At 44.5% G+C, this 22,672-nt stretch overlaps 1 protein-coding gene across 1 annotated transcript; it reads right to left on the bottom strand.

Moving 5' to 3' along the window:
• Positions 1-3,208: 3,208 nt before the first annotated feature.
• On the bottom strand, positions 3,209-22,001 carry LOC137341356 (voltage-dependent calcium channel gamma-4 subunit-like). The gene is made up of 4 exons (XM_068004479.1): positions 21,712-22,001; positions 8,801-8,884; positions 7,626-7,766; positions 3,209-4,911 (listed from the first exon to the last, which is right to left on the bottom strand). Exons 1-4 carry the CDS (start codon positions 21,926-21,928, stop codon positions 4,376-4,378), a joined length of 978 nt encoding a protein of 325 aa, XP_067860580.1. The 5' UTR covers positions 21,929-22,001; the 3' UTR covers positions 3,209-4,375.
• Positions 22,002-22,672: the final 671 nt, after the last annotated feature.

The following is a 22,672-nucleotide window of genomic DNA, read 5'->3' as shown; positions in this document are numbered from 1 at the left end:
CAGCTTCAGTCCAATGGGGTACCGAGGGCCAACGTATGGCCAAGGGAGGCATCCACTCGCCATGGACTCTGCAGATACTAATACAGTGATTGGCTTCTCCTGTCAACGGCTGCAAGATGTGGCTCCCATAATAGTTACAATAACAGGCTGTGAATGGTCCGCCGACAGCCGATGAAAGTATGGCCGAGATCGGACAAACACTTCTTCACCTTTATGTTCGGACACGCTGAGCATTTTAGTAACATTTAAAAGCCCATGTCCTCTGGATAGTGTAGCTCCGACCCCGCTCAGGAGATCACGCCTATATGCCCGTGTGATTTACACGAAGTTTGAATGAAGTTAGGGGAATTTGAACTCGGGGCTCCATTGAAAGTCAAATATTTCACCCTTGCGCCTACCAGGCTGTCCCAGTGCTGAAAGAATCAAGAGCCCGAACTTTAATTAATAGGGAAATCTCGAATGTTGACTTTTGAAATGGTCGTGTGCTTTACTTTGCCCCTAGTCCGTTATTGTCTAACATTCAAAACCTATTCAGAGAAGCGCTATTGTGACATAATTTGTTTAGCAGGATGTAATGATGGACGATGGCGTTATTAAGGCACTCCACGGGAGCTTTTCTGCAATTGTCAGCTCGGCTTGTTTGTCATTGCCCGTGTTCGAAGGCGCCCTACCTTGTGGTTACAGGTCGCAGTGGAGCAATCACTTCGTATCAGGCCGAAGATGAAGTTGGAAACCTGAGTAATTTTAGAGAAAGCAGTTTGCTACATTTTAATAGGAACCCGTCATGTGGAGCATTTCTACCCATCTCTGTGATGCACGAATGCTCACATTTGCCCACAGGCAGTTATTGTCAATCGGTATCTCATCTGGCGTGAGGACAGAGCAGATTTGTTCCTTCCTCCCTCTCTCCCCCCTCCCCATATCCAACATTGCTGCCTGGGGTCGTATCTTGATTTATATCTGGATCAGTGCATCCTACCCTGCATTGCATCAATCTGAGAAATAAAATTTAGGTTCCTTCATGTAGATGTCAGGCGGGCTCTCAAATACGATATAAACAGAGCTAAAAACCGTACCAATGTAGGGTTGGATATCTCAGCTGTCAGTGCTTCTTGGGAACAGGACCCTGAGTATGTCTATCTCCAAGTAGCCCATCTTTAACCTAATTTTCTGGTTGACCATCTTGCTCTGCTATCAGGAGGCTGGCGCTGCATCATCTGATAATGTGGACCACTGGATGACGGGAGGGATAAGCCAAGTGGGTGATGATGCACGGCATCTGCCAGGTGACCGTTTGGAGTAACCTAGATCTTCCTAGATCTACTGGTCAGAGTCAGAAATCTAGTAAAGCTGGCCGTGTCTCTGACCTCACTCCTAGGTGGACAAGTTCTCTCTTCTAGTGTGGAGATTAATGAAAGAGTAAAGATAGACAATTCCCCCTTAGGTTGCATCATCCTTTATTCTTCAACTGAAATATTTAGAGTATGGCGTAATCCCTACCTTCCTCCTGTCTGGATTTGTTGACAGGGACCGGTTTATTGGTGTTGCTTGTCTCTAGATCATGTTCTTCGCCACACTTCTTTTTCATGTTTTAATCCTGATTTAGTTTAATTCACAAAAAGATTGAGAGTTCCGCTCTTACACTAGGGGCATGGCGCTGTGAGGAACTGTGGTCTATTTTAAGGAGGTCCAGTGGGAAAAAAATAACTATTCGGCCCATCAAACCTGCTCCATTTGCAATCCCTTACCACACCACCAGCTGATGCCCTACTTTAATGAACACCAAGTTCCTTCTCTTGCCTCCCTGGAAATAAACAACCTGTAATATTAAATATCTCTTTCCTTTAATTGCCTTATGTTGGTTTATATTTGGCAATCCCTGCTTTCTTTTTAAAGTGAGTGCCCAATCTTATTATAAATCACAAGGAAAGTAGGTCATATTATCTATTCAGCCAGTAACTCATGTTGGACTATATGAACTTGCAGCTGTTTGGTACCTCACGCAACTCCCCTCTGAGACTGCCAGTGAGGAGGAGGGAGGAGGAGGAGGAGCCCAGCCTGGCCCGGTCTTCACCAGATATCCCCGCATGCACACACTTCACAGTATGAGTGACTTTGCCCCAGAGCATTTAGGCCAATTGAAAAGCCTCACTGCTGTTTCGGGTGAGGTCAATGACGGAACCTGGGACATTCCTGGTCCGCGTGGCTCGGATCCGCTCCACTGCGTTGTTGGGAGAGAGGAAGAAAAATCTCATTTTAAAAACACAGAATCAGCTGTGATATTTTATTCAGGTTCAGTTATGTACCGAATCTATTGGCTATTAAACGGGAACGAGCTTATTGGCGAATATTACTCCGCGTGTTCAACCTGCATGAAGATGACGCACAAAGTTACTGCTATTCTGAGCTCACCAACATATTGCATTTATACAGCGCCTTTAATGTAGTAAAACGTCCCACGGCGTTTCACAGGAGCATAATCAGACAAAATTTAACACCGAGCCAAAGAAGGCGATATTAGGACAGGTCACCAGAAGCTTGGTCAAAGAGGCGGGTTTTAAGGTTCTCCATCGCAACACCACAACCTGCAAATAGTATCAGTGGGTTTCATATTCAGCATTAAAGCCCAGTGCACATAGGCATGTGATGTTGCACACTTCGAGTGTTGAATAGTTTAATGGGAAGTGACTGGACTGCCTGCTAGCACGAGGGGTGCAGTTAAACAAGGAATGGCCTCACTAAGTTGGTTTGGGTTCTAACCCATGCAGTCCTAGCTGGAACTCCGTTTAAACTGGCGACACACAAACCTGCTTTGAAATCTAATCCTAACCTTTAAGCTAATTGCAATCCTTTAATGGAACGACAAGTGGACCCTGATTATCGCACGGAATCTAGAGGGAAAGAACACAGCAGATCTGAGAGACGACATCGCGCTATATGACAGCACCGTGCAGTAATGATTCACTAACATCGCTCGCAGGCAAAAAAATAATTTGATATCTATAAATTAGAACAGTGTGACTAAAGGAACATAGAACTGAGGTTCAAATAGTCCAATCCTCAGATCGGATGGCTGTTCTGGGAGACCGAATGAAAGGGGCACCAGTCCCGGTTAAAGACCCCCCCCTTCAGGCTTCTAAATGAACACAACTAACTGAGGCAAGCACCTCGTTTCTTTACAGAACAGGAGACTCCCACCATATCCAGATACTACTTTATTATCACAAATACTTTACAGTAACCCAACCACGTACAGTCAGAACACACTGCTTCGGAGCAAAGAGCGCGACTCCCTCTCCATTCTTAGCCTCCATTATCTTCACAATCTAATTATAGATCAGTTTTAGTACTGTTGCCCGTGTACTATACGCAGTTCTAACTTTTAACATCTTTACAGTGACAAATGTCTGAGAATCTAATGGTGGGGAGGGGGCGGGCACAAGAAACACAACCAATAATGACATTAAGGTTCGTTTTATCCAAAATCCCCATCATTAAATGTGAGCGTCGAAGAGACAACAGCCCGGAGAATCCTGGACACTCAACTCGCCGTTCTTTTAATGACAGGTATGGTGCTAAATGTTCCTAAACAATTGTATGTATACATTAAACTTAATCTTTTGAATAGTTGTGCAAAGTGATAGTCAATTCCATCACACACAAGCTCAGGGGCCGTTTCTCGGGGGGCTCTGGGCAGCTCACAGCCGGCCAGGACTCGGGTACCATCCAGGCGGCGCCCACTCACATCCACAGAGACCCCCGGAAAACAGTACAGCGCGCTCCCCATCTACCCTCCACCCAGGGCACCGAGTGTCATATACAGGGTTAACAAACGGAAACGAAGATCCAATAGGGATAAAGGGGCCGGACCTTTTCGTCACTGCACCGTTTAAAGGGTTAAAACACGAGCACTACAAGGAAAATCCCGATTAGTCCTTAAACAGTCCCTGGGCTTGGTATTTAGATTGAATGAGATGATAGTGTATATTAAATGCTACAAAATGTTAATCCGTGTTAAACTTTGTATTTATTACCAGCTGAACAGAAATGGGCACACTTCAGGCTTTCGACTGGGGGTCAGTGTTCTCCAAGTGTTATTTTTTGGTGTAACTTGTTTTCTGATCAGCGGGGCCTCGTTCCCTTGCCCCACCCGCCCAATTCCATGTAAAGCTCCCTCTTTTACCTTTTTATTAATGTTACTCGCCTTGTCCATCACCTGCTGGTAATCCAAGAACCCACCAACATTGAGAAGCCATGCCGGTGGGACACGCCCTACTCTTGGATTGGAGACGCGTCAAGCCTCTTCTAATTGATCGGCCCCTTTGAACAGGGTAGAAAAGGAAATGGGCCCTTGGGGTTTTCCAACCTGCTGCGTTCAGACTGGCGTCGTTCGCCTGTTCATTATGTTCATGCTGAGCCCCTCCTTCTGGAAGCAGTTATGAACTTGTAGGAAGCTCTCCTCCTGTTCCGGGTGGTAGGCGGCTCCAATTGACGGCTTGTTGGCTTCTCTTGACAAGGTGTACATGGAGATCTCGGTCAACGGGACCATGCTGCTCACCGCCTTCATGTTGGCGGCAGCAGAGATTTCCCGAGCCGGGGACGGCTCCTCGGACCTGGAGCTGGACCTGGATCGCCTCCTTTGCCTGTATCTGTATGTGGACATCCTGGCGTAGGGCGAGGAGGAAGTCTTTAAATACTTCAGGTGCGATCTGGTTCTCGCCGCTTTGTTTTTATCGATGTAAATACTCACGGCGAGGACTCCGGCCATTTCCGCCACAATGAAGGACAAAGCGACTAGGTAAAACGACCACCCGTAAGAATACAGGTTCTTCTTGTCATCGCCATTCTTATCCCAGGGGTCGCCCGTGTTGCTCGATATATACACGATTATCCCGATAATGTTACTCAGTCCTGGGGAGGGAAAAACCATCAGCCTCGTGAACCAAACCTGCACAATCCAGTCCTCAAACTACCAACTAACTATTTTGCTGTGAGAACTGTTGGGCGTTTAACAAAAATTCTACTGACCATGGCTGTTAAAAGTATGGACAAACCCACCAGCTCTTAGTTAAAGGGATTTGCTGCAGTACAAAATTAGCTCAGTGGGTAGCACTCTGGCCTCTGAGTCCGAAGGTTGTCCCACTCCAGAGACTTCAGCCAAAATCCAGGCTGACACTCCAGTGTAGAACTGAGGGAGGTGCCGTCATTGAGATGGTATGTTAAATGGAGGCCCTATCTGCCCTCTCAGGTGGACCTAAAAGATCCCACGGCACTATCAGGAAGAAGAGCAGGGGAGTTCTCCCCTGACCCAGGCAATATTTATTGGCTGCACATAATTTCACCACTATTCCTGGCCAGAATGGAGATGATTGGGTAACTGCACACTCTGGAGACCGCACTGCTGTCAGTAACTGGGATTGATTTTATGCAAATAATCATGTAACTATCTCCCACTCACTACATTTTGCTGGAGAAATAATCATTTTGTATTGTGTAATTATCCTCTACTCACTGCATTTCGCTGGAGAAATCACACTGCTTTTATCAGGTGACTTTGCTGTAGTTTTGGTCATGAGTTCTGTTTGCTGTAGTTGGTAGAGATTCTTTTTAAATAGACTTTGTTTGCTGAGTAAATGGACTGTTTGCTGTGAATCCTGCAGTGTTCTGCCCTGCCTCTAACTCATTGGCTGACATAGTGGTGTCAATACATATGGTGTATTTATCCCTTAACCAACATCACGAAAACAGACTAACTGGTCATTATCACATTGCTGCCTATGGGACCTTACTGTCTGCACATTGACTGCCACATTTCCTACATTACAACAGTGACTACACTTAAAGTATATAACTGGCTGTAAAGCACTTTGGGATGTCCTGTGTTCATGAAAGGCCCTGCGAATACACAGGGTCTGCTCAGACAAGGAGGAACGCGATGGACACCTACAGACGCTGAAAGACGCCCTAGTAAGAACGGGATATGACGCTCGACTCATCGATCGACGGGCCACAGCGAAAAATCGCATAGACCTCCTCAGAAGACTAACATGGGACGCAACCAACAGAGTACCCTTCGTCGTCCAGTACTTCCCCGGAGCGGAGAAACTACGCCATGTTCTCCGCAGCCTTCAACATGTCATCAATGATGACGAACACCTCGCTGTGGCCATCCCCACGCCTCCACTACTCTCCTTTAAACAGCCACCCAACCTCAAACAGACTATCGTTCGCAGCAAATTACCCAGCTTTCAGGAGAACAGCGTCCACGACACCGCACAACCCTGCCACGGTAACCTCTGCAAGACATGCCAGATCATCGACACAGATACCACCATCACACGAGAGGACACCACCCACCAGGTGCATGGTTCATACTCCTGTGACTCGGCCAACGTTGTCTACCTCATACGTTGCAGGAAAGGATGCCCCAGAGCATGATACATTGGCGAGACCATGCAGACGCTGCGACAACGGATGAACGGACACCGCACAACAATCGCCAGACAGGAGGGTTCCCTCCCAGTCGGGGAACACTTCAGCAGTCAGGGACATTCAGCCACCGACCTTCGGGTAAGCGTACTCCAAGGCGGCCTTCGAGACACACGACAACGCAAAATCGTCGAGCAGAAATTGATAGCCAAGTTCTGCACCTATGAGGACTGCCTCAACCGGGATCTTGGGTTCATGTCACGCTACACGTAACCCCACCAGCGAACAAAAGCTATCTGTTTTTAATATAACGGGTCATTTGCTGGCTTTCTCTGCCTTCCGGATGTTTCTGCCTCTCTTTTTTTTCCTGTTTGTTTGTTTTTTTTTGTTGACTGTATATTCGGGGGCTCTGTAGGTAACACCTCTCTGTCTGAACACTGTGATTGCCTTGGCAACGGGCAGTTGCAAAGACTATCTGTAATCACCATGTATTGTTCTGTGATTTATAAATGCGTAGGCTTCGAGGAATTCCTGACATTTACCTGAGGAAGGAGGAAGCCTCCGAAAGCTTGTAAATTTCAAATAAAATCGTTGGACTATAACTTGGTGTTGTAAAATTGTTTACAATTGTCAACCCCAGTCCATCACCGGCATCTCCACTTCATGAAAGGTGCCATACAAAGTGCAAGTTCTTTTTCTTTTGCAAAGTGAATGTGAGTGAGAACTGTCATTCTTAATTAAGCAGTACATTTCATCTTTAAAATACCAGTAAAACAGATGTTTAATATGGGGGGGGGACTATATTAGATATCAAGCTTCATTAACCATCTGATTGCTGCAATAATTCTTTACATATACATACCACTTTGGATATATTAACAAGAACTTTGTACTACTGAAAAGAGAATGTCTGCCCTGATTTTTGGCTTATTTTGTAGTATCCATGAGTGTGCATGTGTATTTTGCATGTTGTATGTGAAGCTGTGTTTTGGCATATGTTTTCTGAATGTTAATGTGTGTTTTTTGTGTACTGTTAGTGTGAGTAACCTGTGTATTTATAAATTGTGTATGTGTCAGTAGCATTGTCTGAGAGTCTGGAGTGAGCGGTGGGTGTATGTGTGAGTTAGTAGCATTGTCTGTGAATCTGGAGTGAGTAGTGGATGTGTGTGGGAGGGGAGGAGGAGGTTGGCGCTCACCTGCTGCTACAAATAAGATGCCAGCACTGAGGATAATGTTGGTTTTGCTGCTGTACAATCTGCCCGCTCCAACACAGAGGCCTGCCAACAACAGCAGGATGGCACTCAGGATCGGGAATAAACTGGAAGCACGGACGATGCCTAAAGAGAGAAACAAACAACTTGTTCTATCTTTTTCACCTCTCTCATTCCAGTCTGATGGTTTAAAATCTATCATTTTCTTATTGGGAATCCAAAAAGTACAACATGATCAATTTATTGACTATAAACTGGTGTGTGTACAGGTCAGATAAGTGTGTACATGTGGGAACAGAAAAAATAGTGTCACAGTATCTCTTTGTAATTCCTGCCGGGGTCATTTAAAACGACACCATGTGATGTGCTACTGAGTCAAAAACAGCAGGAGGTTCCCCGGTTAGATCACTGATCTCTGCCAAATTAGTTGTTCTCAGTGTAGTGGATCCCTGCATTGAGCTTCGGTGTTCCTGGGCTAGGGAGAAGGGATCAAATCAGCCAGGGTTTCTAATCCTTATCCAGTAACCCCACTGGAAAGTGAACATATATGGTCATCAGATGAGGACAAGATGATACCCATCATGGTAGAAGAGTCTGCTAGCACTCCCTGTCTACAGTTACATAGGAAAAGTTAGACTTGGGTACGGTATCAGAGGGTTGGTGCTTGAGGAATTACATCAAGTTGAGTCACTGGCTTCAGGAGATAAAATTGGAGGGCAAAGTATCTAGTCTTTCATTTATAAAATACTAGTTGTTCTCCCATGGTGACGCACATTGAGAGTCAAGACCAAGTGTAGTCTTCAGGTGAAGTGGGGTTAGAAAGTGAGGGATAAATAGATCAGGGTGTGCAGCCATAATTCAGCCCGTGTTTTAAAGTCATACATTCTACATTATGGCAAAAGCCTCCAGAGATAAGAAAGAAGATGGAGTCTCAGAGTTGATGTGGAGGGCTGGATAGGTGAAAGTAGACGGCTGTGTGTGAGTCGGTGTAAACCACAGAAGGTGGGTTGGGTGAATGTGTAAATGTTAAGGTGCTCACGTAACAGCACATTTTCAAATGTTCTAGATTTATATACTATTCTGTATTATTTCAGTTGTGGCTCAGAACTACATGACTGATCATCCCCACATATAGAGCATTAAATTCTTTAAATACTTACGTAAAAGGTATTCTGAACCCTCCTGGTCGTAATCATCATCTTCAGGAAAGTAATTGATTCTGAAGCAATTTCCTTTCTGAAGGCCTGAAATGGTGGAAATCAGAAAGTAACAGTCCCAGTAAGCACCAATGGGGTAACTACCTCCCGCAGAAGCCATCAGATACCCACCAAGAAGGGCAACATTCATTATACCAAGTCTAGAAATATGATTGATAACTGCTGAAGCATGTTATTATATTTGTCTGAGGTGCCTTATTAAACTATACTACTGTTCTACAGTTTGCAGATCCCAGTGCCGGCTCAGAATTTATGTATTAGTTTCACTATGAAATAATGCAATAGTCTTAAAAGACAACACTTCAAAAGAAGTGTTTTATTAAAGAATATAAAGTGTCCTTGTGAGAAGTATCTGCTGTAAAACCAAACTTCTAAAATGTATAATGAAAACCTTCTGTTCACTGCCTTATTAGAATTCCGCATCACTTAGGAAGCAACAACCATTAAAATGTTATCTTCCCTGCTTTAACTTGAAAAGAACTGACAATGTATCCTGGTTTCCTGCTGGTCACTGGATAACAAACAGCGCATTAGGATGCACTTAGGAAATGACATAACTCCAGAGGTATCTGACTGCTGATTTATACTGTGTGGTAAAATAAAAATTCTAACTTCTCATAAGTTCAAAGAATTTAATGGTTTGTGCATGAATCTATTTCATTGAAGTCCTAGTAAATCACTTTTCATTTCTTGAGGTTAAAAGCTTTTGAGGAAATTGAGTTTGTCTTCTGGTTGTGTGCACATACCCTCTAAACTAGATAAACAATGAGCTCATTGACCCTCTGAATTTCCCTGTTTTTGCCAACATTAGTACAGCATCTTCACAGAATCATAGAATGATGCAACACAGAAAGAGGTCATTCGGCCCATCGTGCCTGTGCTGGCTCTTTGAAAGAGCAATTAAATAAGTCCCACTCCACTGCCCTTTTCCCCATAGCCCTGCAAATTTTTCCCCTTCAAGTATTTATCCAATTCCCTTTTGAAAGTTACTATTGAATCTGCTTCCCCCACCCTTTCAGGCAGTGCATTCCAGATCATAACAACTCGCTGCATAAAAACATCTCATCTCGCCTCTGGTTCTTTTGCTAATTACCTTAAATCTGTGTCCTCTGGTTACTGACCCTTCTGCCACTAGAAACAGTTTCTTAGTTATTTTATCAAAACCCTTTACGATTATGAACACCTCTATTAAATCTCTCCTTAACCTTCTCTGTTCTAAGAACAACCACCCCAGCTTCTCTAGTCTCTCCACGGAATAATGTTCCCTGAATCTTCATTGTGTTAAAATTGAGACTCGTTGCCCTAGTTGCTACTCCAAACTCCAGTTTTCCTTTCCTCCAGCAATCTTCAGGCTTTTAAAACCCAAGCTTGGCATCACCTAATCAATATTACTTGATTTACCTGTTCTTTTTATTTCAACCCTTGGAGCTATCCTGTACCATGGGCTTTGGCCCTTCACCCGGGTCTCTCAATACAAGAATGTACTTGTTTGTTAGTTTGAGAACACTGTTCACAGCATCTGGATCCGGTACCAACATTCAACAACTGCTGTTCTTTTCTTAATCTGTGTTGAAATTTACGTCCCTCGAGATGAGTCATCTTCATGCTGTGGGATGGAAGTCCTATTTTGCATTTAATATCCTATTTGGTCCTAGGTCAAACAGTGCAAGATAGCTGCAGAGCTAAATTTCCTATGACTCTAACCCTTAATCCCAGCATTAAAAGAGCAACCCAACTGAACCATTGGGTTATTTTCTTGTCCCACACCAGTCATCCTTAGACCATAAGAAAAATTTCAGTTTCAGAAATGGCTGAGACTGAAGTTGAAGGAGACCTAGGGATATTAATAGATTTAAAAGCACTTAACATGTCCAATCACAAGGTAAATGAAATGTTGAATTAAAGAGCCAAAACAGTAGGATACATATCAGAGGAAGTTATACTTAAACTGTACAATGCTCAGGTCAGATCACTGTTTCAGTCCTGATGACTGAGACACAAGGGAGACATTTGAGTTCTGTGAGCACTGAAGAAAAGGGCTACAAGACTGATCCATTGCATCCAAGGTCTGAGTTATGAGGAAAGACTGGTTAAAAAAATTGGATGTGTCTGAATGGGGATCAGATAGAGGTGTGAAAGGGTAGATCTGGAACATTGATTCAAATTAAACAGTGACAAGAGGAGCCCAGTTTAAACTAGCAAAAGGCAAATTTAGGAGGGATGTCAGGAAGTTCTCCCTCACATAGAATGATCACAACATGGAATGGCTTTCCAGGTAGATTGGTGAAACTCTGGATTCATTTCAACAGTTGGATGCTGTAATTGGGGGAGGGGGGCAGGGGGGTCTTTCTGGAATATAGAGCTAGGATGGGCTGAATGGCCTTTCTCATCTGCATCAATATTTTAGTTGTCACCTGAACCCCTTTTGATGGATGAATAATTTTAACTCATTACCAACTGTGTAATCTATATGTAATAACTTAATGTCATGAAGTGATCAAAATATAGTGATGCATAGTGCAATGATGTGTAATCTGTAGTCTTCCAGCTGTGACCCCACATTACCTCCTCATTCAGATTTATTCACAACAACATAAGTTAATCTGTAAGATTTATTTTCATAAGTAACAAATCCAGTATTGGGTTATAAGAAATATTTGCACATATCCATATCTTACTAAACATCCTAGATCCACATGCACTTCCTGTCTGCAAAACCTTACTTTGTCACATTTTTTGTGTCAATACATTTCAAGCCCACATAGACTTGTCATACTGTAATTATACCTTCCTGCCAGTGTTAGTGTTGGAGTGCCTCAGTTTTCTATCTTTCAGCTGCTCCTGATCTCCATAGTAACTACTGCCTCCACCCGCTCCCCCCTTCCCCCTTCCCATCCCCACCTCTGCCACCATAGTCCTCTTTGGGTTTTGAGAGTGTCAGATAGTTTCTCAAAACCAAGATGGTCCATTTCCATTTGCTCGCAAAGCATCAAGCAATAGGAACCATCAAGAAATTCTCTTAATTGCTGCATTGAGTGGGATCTTGTGTTTAAGGATCTCTGTACCAGATGCAGCTGTGGTGTTTAATATGTTGGGGAACAGTTATGAGCCTCGGTTGTTAATCCAGTCGGCCCCTCAAGAATATAGCTGTGAATAAGAGTAAGAGCTGGGGATGGGCGAAATCAAATTTAAAGAAAAAGAGCTAAGAGGAGAGAGTTTGAGATGTACATGAAATTTTAGAAATGCAAAAGAGGGAAGTTAACTTAATGAACCACTGGGTAAACAAACTAATTAACATAACCAGAAAGAAATGTGAGGGACTGGCCTACAAGGGGTGGGGGGGGGGGGGGGGTGGTGGAAAGGATAATTCCCCAGCATCATTTACCATTTCAAAGATACCTATTAATTCACTGCCCACAAAAGCATGTAAGCCAGGCTGACCCCGGATCCGGTGCACTGCTGAGGGAGTGCTGTACTGTCAGAGGTGCCGTCTTTCGGATGAGACATTAAACCGAGGCCCCTTCTACCCTCTCGCGTGGATGTAAAAGATCCCATGACACTCTTTTGATGAAGAACTGGGGAGTTATCCCCGGTGTCCTGGCCAATATTTATCCCTCAACCAACATCACAAACAGATTATCTGGTCATTATCACATTGCTGTTTGTGGGCCCTTGCTGTGTGCAATTTGGTTGCTGCTTTTCCCTACATTAATACAGTGACTACACTTCAAAAGTACTTCATTGGCTGTAAAGCATTTTGGGACGCCCTGAGATCGTGAAAAACGCTATAGAAATGCAAGTTTTTCTTCTTTATGCGTTTTCTTAACGGGACTGGGGAGACATTGCACAAAACAATAATACAATGAAACCTCAATGCAAACATCCATTGGAGCTGCCAAATGTCTTTCTTGAACAACTGTGTCAGAACAGCTTGGGTTGACTTCTCAAATTTTCAGTCCTCTTAAAGAAATGTCTCTGGACAACTGAGCTGAAGTCATAGACTTGCTGTGTGGACAATGCAGGCAGCTGATCCCATTTCCCCACGTTTCCGCACAGTGGCAGTAAGGCACAAGCTTTTGCAGAAAATCTTATTTTTCAGTGAGACACTCGGCATAAAAATGATACTGTAACTGCTACAGGTAATAGCTGGATTTATATAGTCCCTGATGCTGAATGGGGCCCAGGCATCACCACAACAATGGTCTACAGTGTTAGCATCACTGAGTACATAGTGAGAATAATCCCAATCAGTCCCCTACTGGGACAGATGATAAAGAGATCATTTAACGTGTAACAGGAGAGCCCAGTGATTTAATCCTTCTTTGTTTCCTATACCACTCTGAAACCTAATTGGATACTGCAGCCATTAGCAGCTAATTTGACCCAAACATGTAAGATATTTATTTTGGATTATTGTAATCCTGCTTGTTTTTTTCCCCATTGGCTAAACGAGTGTTGACTGTTATCAGTGTCCATTGAAGTGCTTTTCAGACACACTTTTAAGAATTGTTCGTTCCGAGGATGTCTGGAGTTTCTAAAGTGAACTGATAGATTGTTGAAGATGAGGGGTCCATTTTACTGGCCTGCTAATGCTAAATTCTCACCCCACCCCTATTCCAGTGAACCCAAATTTCAAGATTGTTTTTTAATGGGATTTTTAACTGAATCAAACTGGGGATTAATTATAAACAAAACATTGATAGTCAACTATCTGTGAGTGATTAAAACCTGTTAAGATGCAAGTCCTATGCTGGAATAAGAAATCTTGAGCTGATCAAAGCACTTTGGTTTAGTTGCTTTAATTATCTATTGAAGTACAGATATTGTAAGCACTAGAATTGATGTCAGTGTCACTGTGCCAGGAATGGGGAGATCGGTTCCTGGTCTCAGTGTGTCAGCTTGGCTCGGTGATCGTGCTCTTACCTCCAGGTTCAGAAGATCGTGGGTTCAAGGCCCACTCCAGGACCTGAGCACATAATGTAGGCTGACAGTGCAGTACTGAGGGAGTGCTGCACTGCAGGAGGTGCCAATTTTCTAATGTGACATTAGACCAAGGCTCTGACTAACTGTTCAGAGAATGCAAAAAATTCCATGACACTTTTTTGAAGACCAGGGACGAGAGACTTCAGTTATATGGAGAGACCGGAGAAGCTGGAATTGTTCTCCTTAGAGCAGAAAAGGATAAGGGGAGATTTAATAGAGGTGCTCAAAATAAATAAGGATAAAGTGTTTCCACTGGCAGGTAGGTTGGTAACTAGAGGACACAGAGGGCAACTGGCAAAGGAACCAGAGTGGAAATTAGGAGAATTTTTTTAATTAGCCAGTTGTTATGATCTGGAACGCACTGCCTGAAAGGGTGGTGGAAGCAGATTCAATAGTAACTTTCAAAAGGGAATTGGATAAATATTTAAAGTAAAACATTTGCAGGGCAAGGCGGGGCGATGGGTTTAATTGGATAGCTCTTTCAAAGATCCGGCACAGACACAATGGGCCGAATGGCCTCCTTCTGGGCTATATGATTCTATGAACAGTGGGGAGTTATGGGGTGTCATGGCCAACATTCATCCTGCAAACAACACCACAAAAAAGATTAACTGTTCATTCATCTCACCACATAAGTGACTATACTTCAAAAAAGTAAGTAATTGGCTGTGAAGAGTTTTGGGGATGCCCCCAAGGATGTGAAAGCCGCTATATAAATGCAAACTAGTCTTTCATCCCTTTTTTCTATCTACTACAACCCCATCAGCTTTACTGAAACAATGAATAACAGCCGAGTCAGAAAGCCTGCCTTTCTGAAACAATCATCACCAGCTAATAGTGATGATGGATGTGCCACTGTGTTTTACGATGAAACAGGAACGTTACAGTCCATGATACAACCGCACTTTACAACCTTCCAGACGCAACATTGATTTCAATAACTTCAGATCATAACCACTGCTCCCATTTTTTTCGGTCAGCTAGTGCTGGTAATGGTTCTGCTGCTGCCATTTACAGCTACTCCTGGTCAATCTTTTGTTTGTTAACCTGTCCCATCATCACCTTCCTTGCCTTGCATCATCATCATCCCTTTTGTCATTTAATCACTTGTGCCCTCTACCCTATCAGAGACCTTCCCTTTTAGAGTCATAGAGTTATACAGCACGGATAGAGGCCCTTCGGCCCATCGTGTCCGCGCCGGCCATCAGCCCTGTCTACTCTAATCCCATATTCCAGCATTTGGTCCGTAGCCTTGTATGCTATGGCATTTCAAGTGCTCATCCAAATGCTTCTTGAATGTTGTGAGGGTTCCTGCCTCCACAACCCTTTCAGACAGTGAGTTCCAGACTCCAACCACCCTCTGGGTGAAAAAGTTCTTTCTCAAATCCCCTCTAAACCTCCCGCCTTATACCTTAAATCTATGTCCCCTTGTTATAGTACCCTCAATGAAGGGAAAAAGCTCCTTAGTATCCATCCTATCTGTGCCCCTCATAATTTTGTACACCTCAATCATGTCCCCCCTCAGCCTCCTCTGCTCCAAGGAAAACAAACCCAATCTTCCCAGTCTCTCTTCATAGCTGAAGCGCTCCAGCCCTGGTAACATCCTGGTGAATCTCCTCTGCACCCTCTCCAAAGCGATCACATCCTTCCTGTAGTGTGGCGACCAGAACTGCACACAGTACTCCAGCTGTGGCCTAACCAGTGTTTTATACAGCTCCATCATAACCTCCTTGCTCTTATATTCTATGCCTCGGCTAATAAAGGCAAGTATCCCATATGCCTTCTTTACCACCTTATCTACCTGTTCCGCCTCCTTCAGGGATCTGTGAACTTGCACACCAAGATCCCTCTGTCTTGCCTAGGGTCCTCCCATTCATTGTGTATTCCCTTGCCTTGTTAGTCCCTCCAAAGTGCATCACCTCGCACTTTTCCGGGTTAAATTCCATTTGCCACTGTTCCGCCCATCTGACCAACCCATCTATATCGTCCTGCAGACTGAGGCTATCCTCCTCGCTATTTACCACCCTACCAATTTTTGTATCATCAGCGAACTTACTGATCATACCTTTTACATTCATATCCAAGTCATTAATGTAGACCACAAACAACAAGGGACCCAGCACCGATCCCTGTGGTACCCCACTGGCCACAGGCTTCCAGTCACAAAAACAACCTTTGACCATCACCCTCTGCCTTCTGCCACTAAGCCAGTTTTGTATCCAAAGTGCCAAGGCACCCTGGATTCCATGGGCTCGTACCTTCTTGACCAGTCTCCTGTGGGGGACTTTATCGAAGGCCTTACTGAAATCCATGTATACCACATCCACTGCGTTACCCTCATCCACACGCCTAGTCACCCCCTCAAAAAATTCAATCAAATTAGTCAGACATGATCTTCCTTTGACAAAGCCATGTTGACTATCCCTGATTAATCCTTGCTTCTCCAAGTGGAGACTAATTTTGTCCTTCAGAATTTTTTCCAATAATTTTCCTACCACTGATGTTAGGCTCACTGGCCTGTAGTTTCCCGGTTTTTCCCTACTCCCCTTCTTGAATAATGGTATTGTTCCTCCCTCCCCTTCCCTTGCTTAAAAACTTTAACTCTTTTAACATCTCCCAGTTCCGACGAAAGGTCTTCGACCTGAAACATGAACTCTGTTTCTTTCCCCACAGATGCTGCCTGACTTGCATTTTATGTTTTTAATTCATGATATTATTGGCTTTCCGTCCCCTATTCCCTTATTAAACTTGCTGTGCTAGCGCTACAGACTGATATCCAAGGGCACTAGCATTGACTGCTAGGAGAGGGGCGATCGTCCTCCCTATCATTATCCAGCGACTCTCACGGAAAAGCATATCTGGTGGGAATTGGATCCGGTTTGGATAAATAATCAGCTGATTTTAGCTATCGCCACTCGCACATGAAGAATAGTCATTTAGATAAGGTACTTTGAGACTTCGGCATTCCGCCATCACAGCAAAACGCAATAGTTTCTGGAGAAATAAGGGCAGAGATTACACTTAAAAAGCAAACATGTCAGACGGTGACAAGCCCCCAGGCCCCTGGAGTGATTTACCCCAAGAAAGAAGGGATCTCACTGTCCGAGCATTCTCCACTTAAATAATCTTTTTTCACTGGTTCAAAGTGAGAGGCATGTTACTGGGTGAATTCTTCCTTAATTGATTTTCTGGTTCATGTAAACTTTAAGCCCACGCGCATAATACAAAACATTAGATTAGTGTTGTTTAAAACTTATTGTTTTAGGGGTCGGGACTATGGTATTTCCTTGGTATTTCTCTGGTTGATATTGGATGTGTGAGGAGGCATTGCAATGCACAGATATGAACTGGACTCCATCTGGTCTGTTCAGACCCTGCCCCATTACATGCATTTTCACTTTAACTTATGCTCACTTAAAGGTTATCTTTAGTAACTTAGAATCATAGACTCTTACAGCACAGAAGGGGGTCATTCGGCACACCGTGCCTGTGCTGGCTCTTTGAAAGAGCTATCCAATTAGTCTCACTCCCCTGCTCTTTCTCCATAGCCCTGCATTTTTTTTCCCTTTTCAAGCATATATCCAATTCCCTTTTGAAAGTTACTATTGAATCTGCTTCCACCGCCCTTTCAGGCAGTGCATTCCAGATCAAAGCAACTGGCTGAGTAAAAAGATTTTCTTCATCTCCCCTTTGGTTCTATTTTCTATTAATATGCAGCAGTTCTATTCTCTGTATAACAAACTTTGACTCCTGTTTGGCAGCAATGGTAGGTTACAGGAATAAACTTATTGTTTGAAAATTGAATTGGAATGTAGACACTGGGGGTGAGGGGGAGATGTCCCTGTAACAAAGCGCATTTGCTGGCGAGGTTGATGTTATAAATGCTTGTACTGTTGGTTGTTGAATTGGAAGTGGGTTTGTAGTAAATCAGAGTGATAACATCTCTATATTCCTGGTGAGGGACAACAACAGAACAGGACTCCATCCTTTTCATTGGAGCTACGTGTAGGTGATGCCAATAATGTTTTAACCATGTGGTGTCTATAACTGGGTCATTCTGTTTACCAATACAGAAGGTGCCCGACAGTGCAGCAGCAGTGGTGGTTCTAAGAATATAAGAACAGAGTAGGCCATAGGGCCCCTTAAGCCTGCTCTGCTATTCTATAAGATCATGGCTGATTTTTGACCTCAACTCCACTTTCCCGCCCGATCCCCATATCCCTTGATTCCCCTAGAGTCCAAAAATCTATCTCTCAGCCTTGAATATACTCAACGACTGAGCATCCACAGCCCTCTAGGGTAGAGAATTCCAAAGATTCACAACCCTCTCAGTGAAGAAATTTCTTCCCTTCTCAGTCCTAAATGGCTGACCCCTTATCCTGAGACTATGCCCCCTGGTTCTAGACTCTCCAGCCAGGGGAAACATCCTCTCAGCATCTACCCTGTCAAGCCCTCTCAGAATCTAGTATGTTTCAACGAGATCACCTCTCATTCTTCGAAATTCCAGAGAGTAGATGCCCAGTCTACTCAATCTCTCCTCATAGGACAACCCTCTCATCCCAGGAATCAATCTAGTGAACCTTCATTGCACCGCCTCTAAGGCAAGTATATCCTTCCGTAGGTATGGAGACCAAAACTGTACACAATACTCCAGGTGTGGTCTCACCAATGCCCTGTACAATTGCAGCCAGACTTCCTTACTCTTGTACTTCAACCCCCTTGCAATAAAGGCCAACATAACATTTGCCTTCCTAATTGCTTGCTGTACCTGCATGTTTTGTGTACAAGGACATTTAAATCCCTCTGAACATTTAATAGTTTCTCATCATTTAAAAAATATTGTTTTTCTATTCTTCCTACCAAAGTGAATAACCTCACATTTCCCCACATTATACTCAATCTGCCACCATCTTGCCCACTCACTTAACCTGTCTATATCCCTTTGCAGACCCTTTGTGTCCTCCTCGTTGCTTACTTTCCCACCTAGCTTTGTATCATCAGCAAACCTGGATACATTACACTCGGTCCCTTTTATCTAAGCCATTAATATAGATTGTAAATAGCTGAGGCCCAAGCACTGATCCTTGCGGCACCCCACTAGTTACAGCCTGCCAACCTGAAAATGATCCGTTTATTCTGACTTTCTGTCCATTAACCAATCCTCTATCCTTGCTAATATATTACCCTAACCCCATGAGCCCTTATCTTGTGTAACAACCTTTTGTGTGTGACCTTAACAAATGCCTTTTGAAAATCCAAATATACTGCATCCACTGGTTCCCCTTTACCTACCCTGCTAGTTACATCCTCAAAAAACTCAATAGATTTGTCAAACAGTATTTCCCTTTCATAAAACCATGTTGGCTCTGCCTAATCATGTGATTTTCTAAGTGCCCTGTTACTACTTCCTTAATAATAGATTCCAGCATTTTCCCGAGGATTGATGTTAGGCTAACTGGCTTGTAGTTCCCTGTTTTCACTCTTCCCTCCTTTCTTGAGTAGCGGCGTTACATTTGCAACCTTCCAACCCACTAGGACCGTTCTACAACTGTCCCCAACAACCCCTGGTAGGGAGGGGGGAATCGGTCACAGCTCCTGCTTGGCATCGCTATCTAGCGGCCCCTGCTAGAAAGTGTGTATGAGTGTGGTGCCATCACAATCAAATCCCTGCTCCCACATGCAATGTCTCGGTTCACTCGTGAAGAGGGTACCAGAGAGCAGCCAGTTCCGCAGGACCTTCCCCACGGCAAGAATCGGTGCCTTTAGGAGAGATGGAGGGAAATAACCTCAGTGTAACCCCCACCCCGAGACCCAACAAGTCAATCTTTGGGTCACTGTCTTTCTGTACTGAACTGGTTCATTCTGTTAATGGACACTTTTGGGATTTGAGAGGGTGGTGGCAGCTCTTGTAATAATACGAAGTAGAGGTTCTGGGGGGAGGGGTTGGGGGGAGTAAATAGCGCTGCCGATGGCCGGAGTGAGTTTTATCAATTGAGTGCGGGCCCACAGGACGGAACTGCGCGCACAATTGGCACTAGTCTGGCTCGTTTCAGGGCATCAAGACAGTAACTGGTGCAAAAAAGTGGAAATAGCCACAAGGTGCAGGGGTGGAGGTGCTTTAATGAGGCTGGGTTTAAGGCACGCTTAGGCATTTGGCTGGCGCTCTATCTAACCTTCAAGTTATCGGGCGTTTTATTAAATGGATTAAAAATCCAAGCATTACCTTTTCAGAACACTACTTGTGCACCAACCACAGCAGCCTGATACCATAAACGCGAGCTCCCCTAGTGATAGTCAGTGTAAGGAATGGAGATGTTTATCACATCACAGTGCGGGTATGGCCCTTCTCTGTTTATAAACCTTGTGGGGTTTCAATAGGAAATAGGAATTGTACCGAGGAGCCCAACAGATTCAGATGATAAGAAAATCTCCCAAAGCTGTAAATCTGTAGTCTGAACGGAAGAACAGTCGGGATCTGGAAGAGAAAGACACAGTAAAATTTTGGGGTGGAAACCTTCTCGACGGTCTGATGGAGGCTTCTCATCCCCAAATATTAAAGATATTAACCTTTTTTCAGCTGTTGACTTGAGCTGTGTGTATTGCAAATGGGCTGTGTTTTATTTCACTTTGTATTCGCTGACTCATTCAAACAAGTGTTAGACAATATTTAATAACAAATCTAGGGGCCATAAATGTAAGACAATAAATCCAATCGGGAATTCAGGAGAAACTTCTTTACCCACAGAGTGGTTGGAATGTGAAACTGGCTACCACAAGGAGTAGTTGAGGCGAATAGCACAGATGCATTTAAAGGGAAGCTAGATAAACACATGCGGGAGAAAGGAATAGAAGGATTTACTGATAGGGTTAGATGAAGAGAGATGGAGGAGGCTCGTGTGGAGCGTAAACACCAGCATAGACGAGTTGGGCCGAATGGCCTGTTTCTGTGCTGTAAATGCAATGTAATTCTGTGTAACACTGCGGGGGTTGGGATGACAATAACACACGGATCAACGAGTAACCCTTTAAATCCTATTTGTGACAAAAGAATGATTCTTCCCTCTAATGAGCTTACATAAGCTGAATTCGTAGGTAACATCTCTATCCGGCCTGTCCTATTGTATTCTCGAGCAGTTGATGTGCCTCAGTGCAGACACTGACTGTCGCTTAGAATGAGAGAGATGTGACCGTGAAGTTCACGTGTGCTAACATTAGCTGATTGAATTAGACGGCGGGTGCTGTGCAGCCAAGCCGAGATCCCCTTGTTCATGTCTCCGGAAAGCCACTTTAGTCCACAGTTATAGATAAACGCCAGGGACAACCAAATAAATTTATGACGGGGAAAAAAAACCAGGAACATTCGAAGCGCCGAGCTGTGAACTCTCCTCATCTCCTGTCGCCAACCCTCACTCTATTTGAAAGCCTCGCCGCTCTGAATTTCAAACTAATTGAACCTCGCACACAGTCTGTTCCAAGTTTTACAAGTTCTTTTTTTTTAAAAAAAATCACCAAATAGGCAATAAACTCATAATAAATGCATCCCCGTGTCTCCCACTGAGATCAAACCTAGACAGGAAGAGGACTATTCTATTTCCTCGGTTTTTCCTGATGTTTTATTGGGGTACATCCTTAAACCCTGTAATAAGACACCCCCATTGGACTGACCATTTCCCCCACCACCCCCCGGGCAGCCCGGAGTTCACACAAAGACATTCAGTGAAGCTCAGTAACCCATTCAAAGGGTTAACCATGTCGCACAAAGAGGTATTTAGCGGCAACAGATTGTTTCAAAAAACCCCAAGCTCGGGGCTGCTGGTTCTGCCGTGACTCCCCGTGACCACGGTGCATCTATTAACGATTAAACACGATACCTTCTACGCAGCACACCCTCCACAGCCCCGAGTGGATCAAGGAGCCCTTCTCCTTTCTCACTTGGTTTTCGTCGGTGGTGCCGTTGGTCCCGTTACAGATATAAGCCCGCGAGTGGAGCCAGTAATCGGTGCCGATGGATATGGTCATCAGGCTGAAAGCTGCGAAGGCGCCCATCATGGTGAGGAGCATCTGCACGCCGGGGTCGCACCAGCCCATGGTGCCTCATAGTCCGGCCAGCTAGCGATGGAGAGACTGAGAGCCGGCGCCCCTGGCCAGCACTCCCTAAAGCAGGGGCAACCTCTCCCGTACAACATTCTGCTCCTCCCCACTTTCCATCTGTGGCTGCTGGGATTTGCTTTTCGCCTTCCAGTGGAGGTTGCACCAGCCTGCACTCTGTGGCTACACCTCCATTCCACGGCCCCACCGCAATAACTAGGGGCTTAAACCAATGACTGGGGTGTGGAACAGGGGCTAGGCAACTTTAAAACTTCACTCCACCGAATCCTTGCTTAAGATAATCCATAGCTTCATCTGGGGTTTTTTTTTTCCTCCGCCGGATCGCTGGTGTTGGAAACGTGCAGAATGCTCCCGCCGAGAATCCGGGATAACGTGACGGAGAGAGAGAGAGAGAAAAGGGGCTTTAATGAAAATTCAAGAGAGGCAGCGTCAGCCACTTCCTCCTTATCTACTCGTCACTGGCTCTCTGTGCGTGACACGTCCCCGCCAATGTGTCCTCACGGCAAATCTCATTGAAATGCTCAGCGCCTTCCCCAAGTACTAGATCCAGGAGGCAGGCTGCCCGGCTCACGGTGGAGAGTCTGATGGGTATTTGGGGAGTTGTCTATGGCTGTCTGACATTTTGTAATCTCATTCAGGTGTTTAATGATCCGGCGCCCAGTGAGCAGCCTTTTCGCGACTGGTGGGCACCGCAGGGTATAAGAGGGTCTTATAGACACTGAT

This window comes from Heptranchias perlo, chromosome 23 (assembly GCF_035084215.1).
Source record: "Heptranchias perlo isolate sHepPer1 chromosome 23, sHepPer1.hap1, whole genome shotgun sequence".
Lineage (NCBI taxonomy): Eukaryota > Metazoa > Chordata > Chondrichthyes > Hexanchiformes > Hexanchidae > Heptranchias > Heptranchias perlo.
The sequence above is the reverse complement of the archived record's forward strand: the minus strand, read 5'-3'. Positions and strand labels throughout refer to the sequence as shown.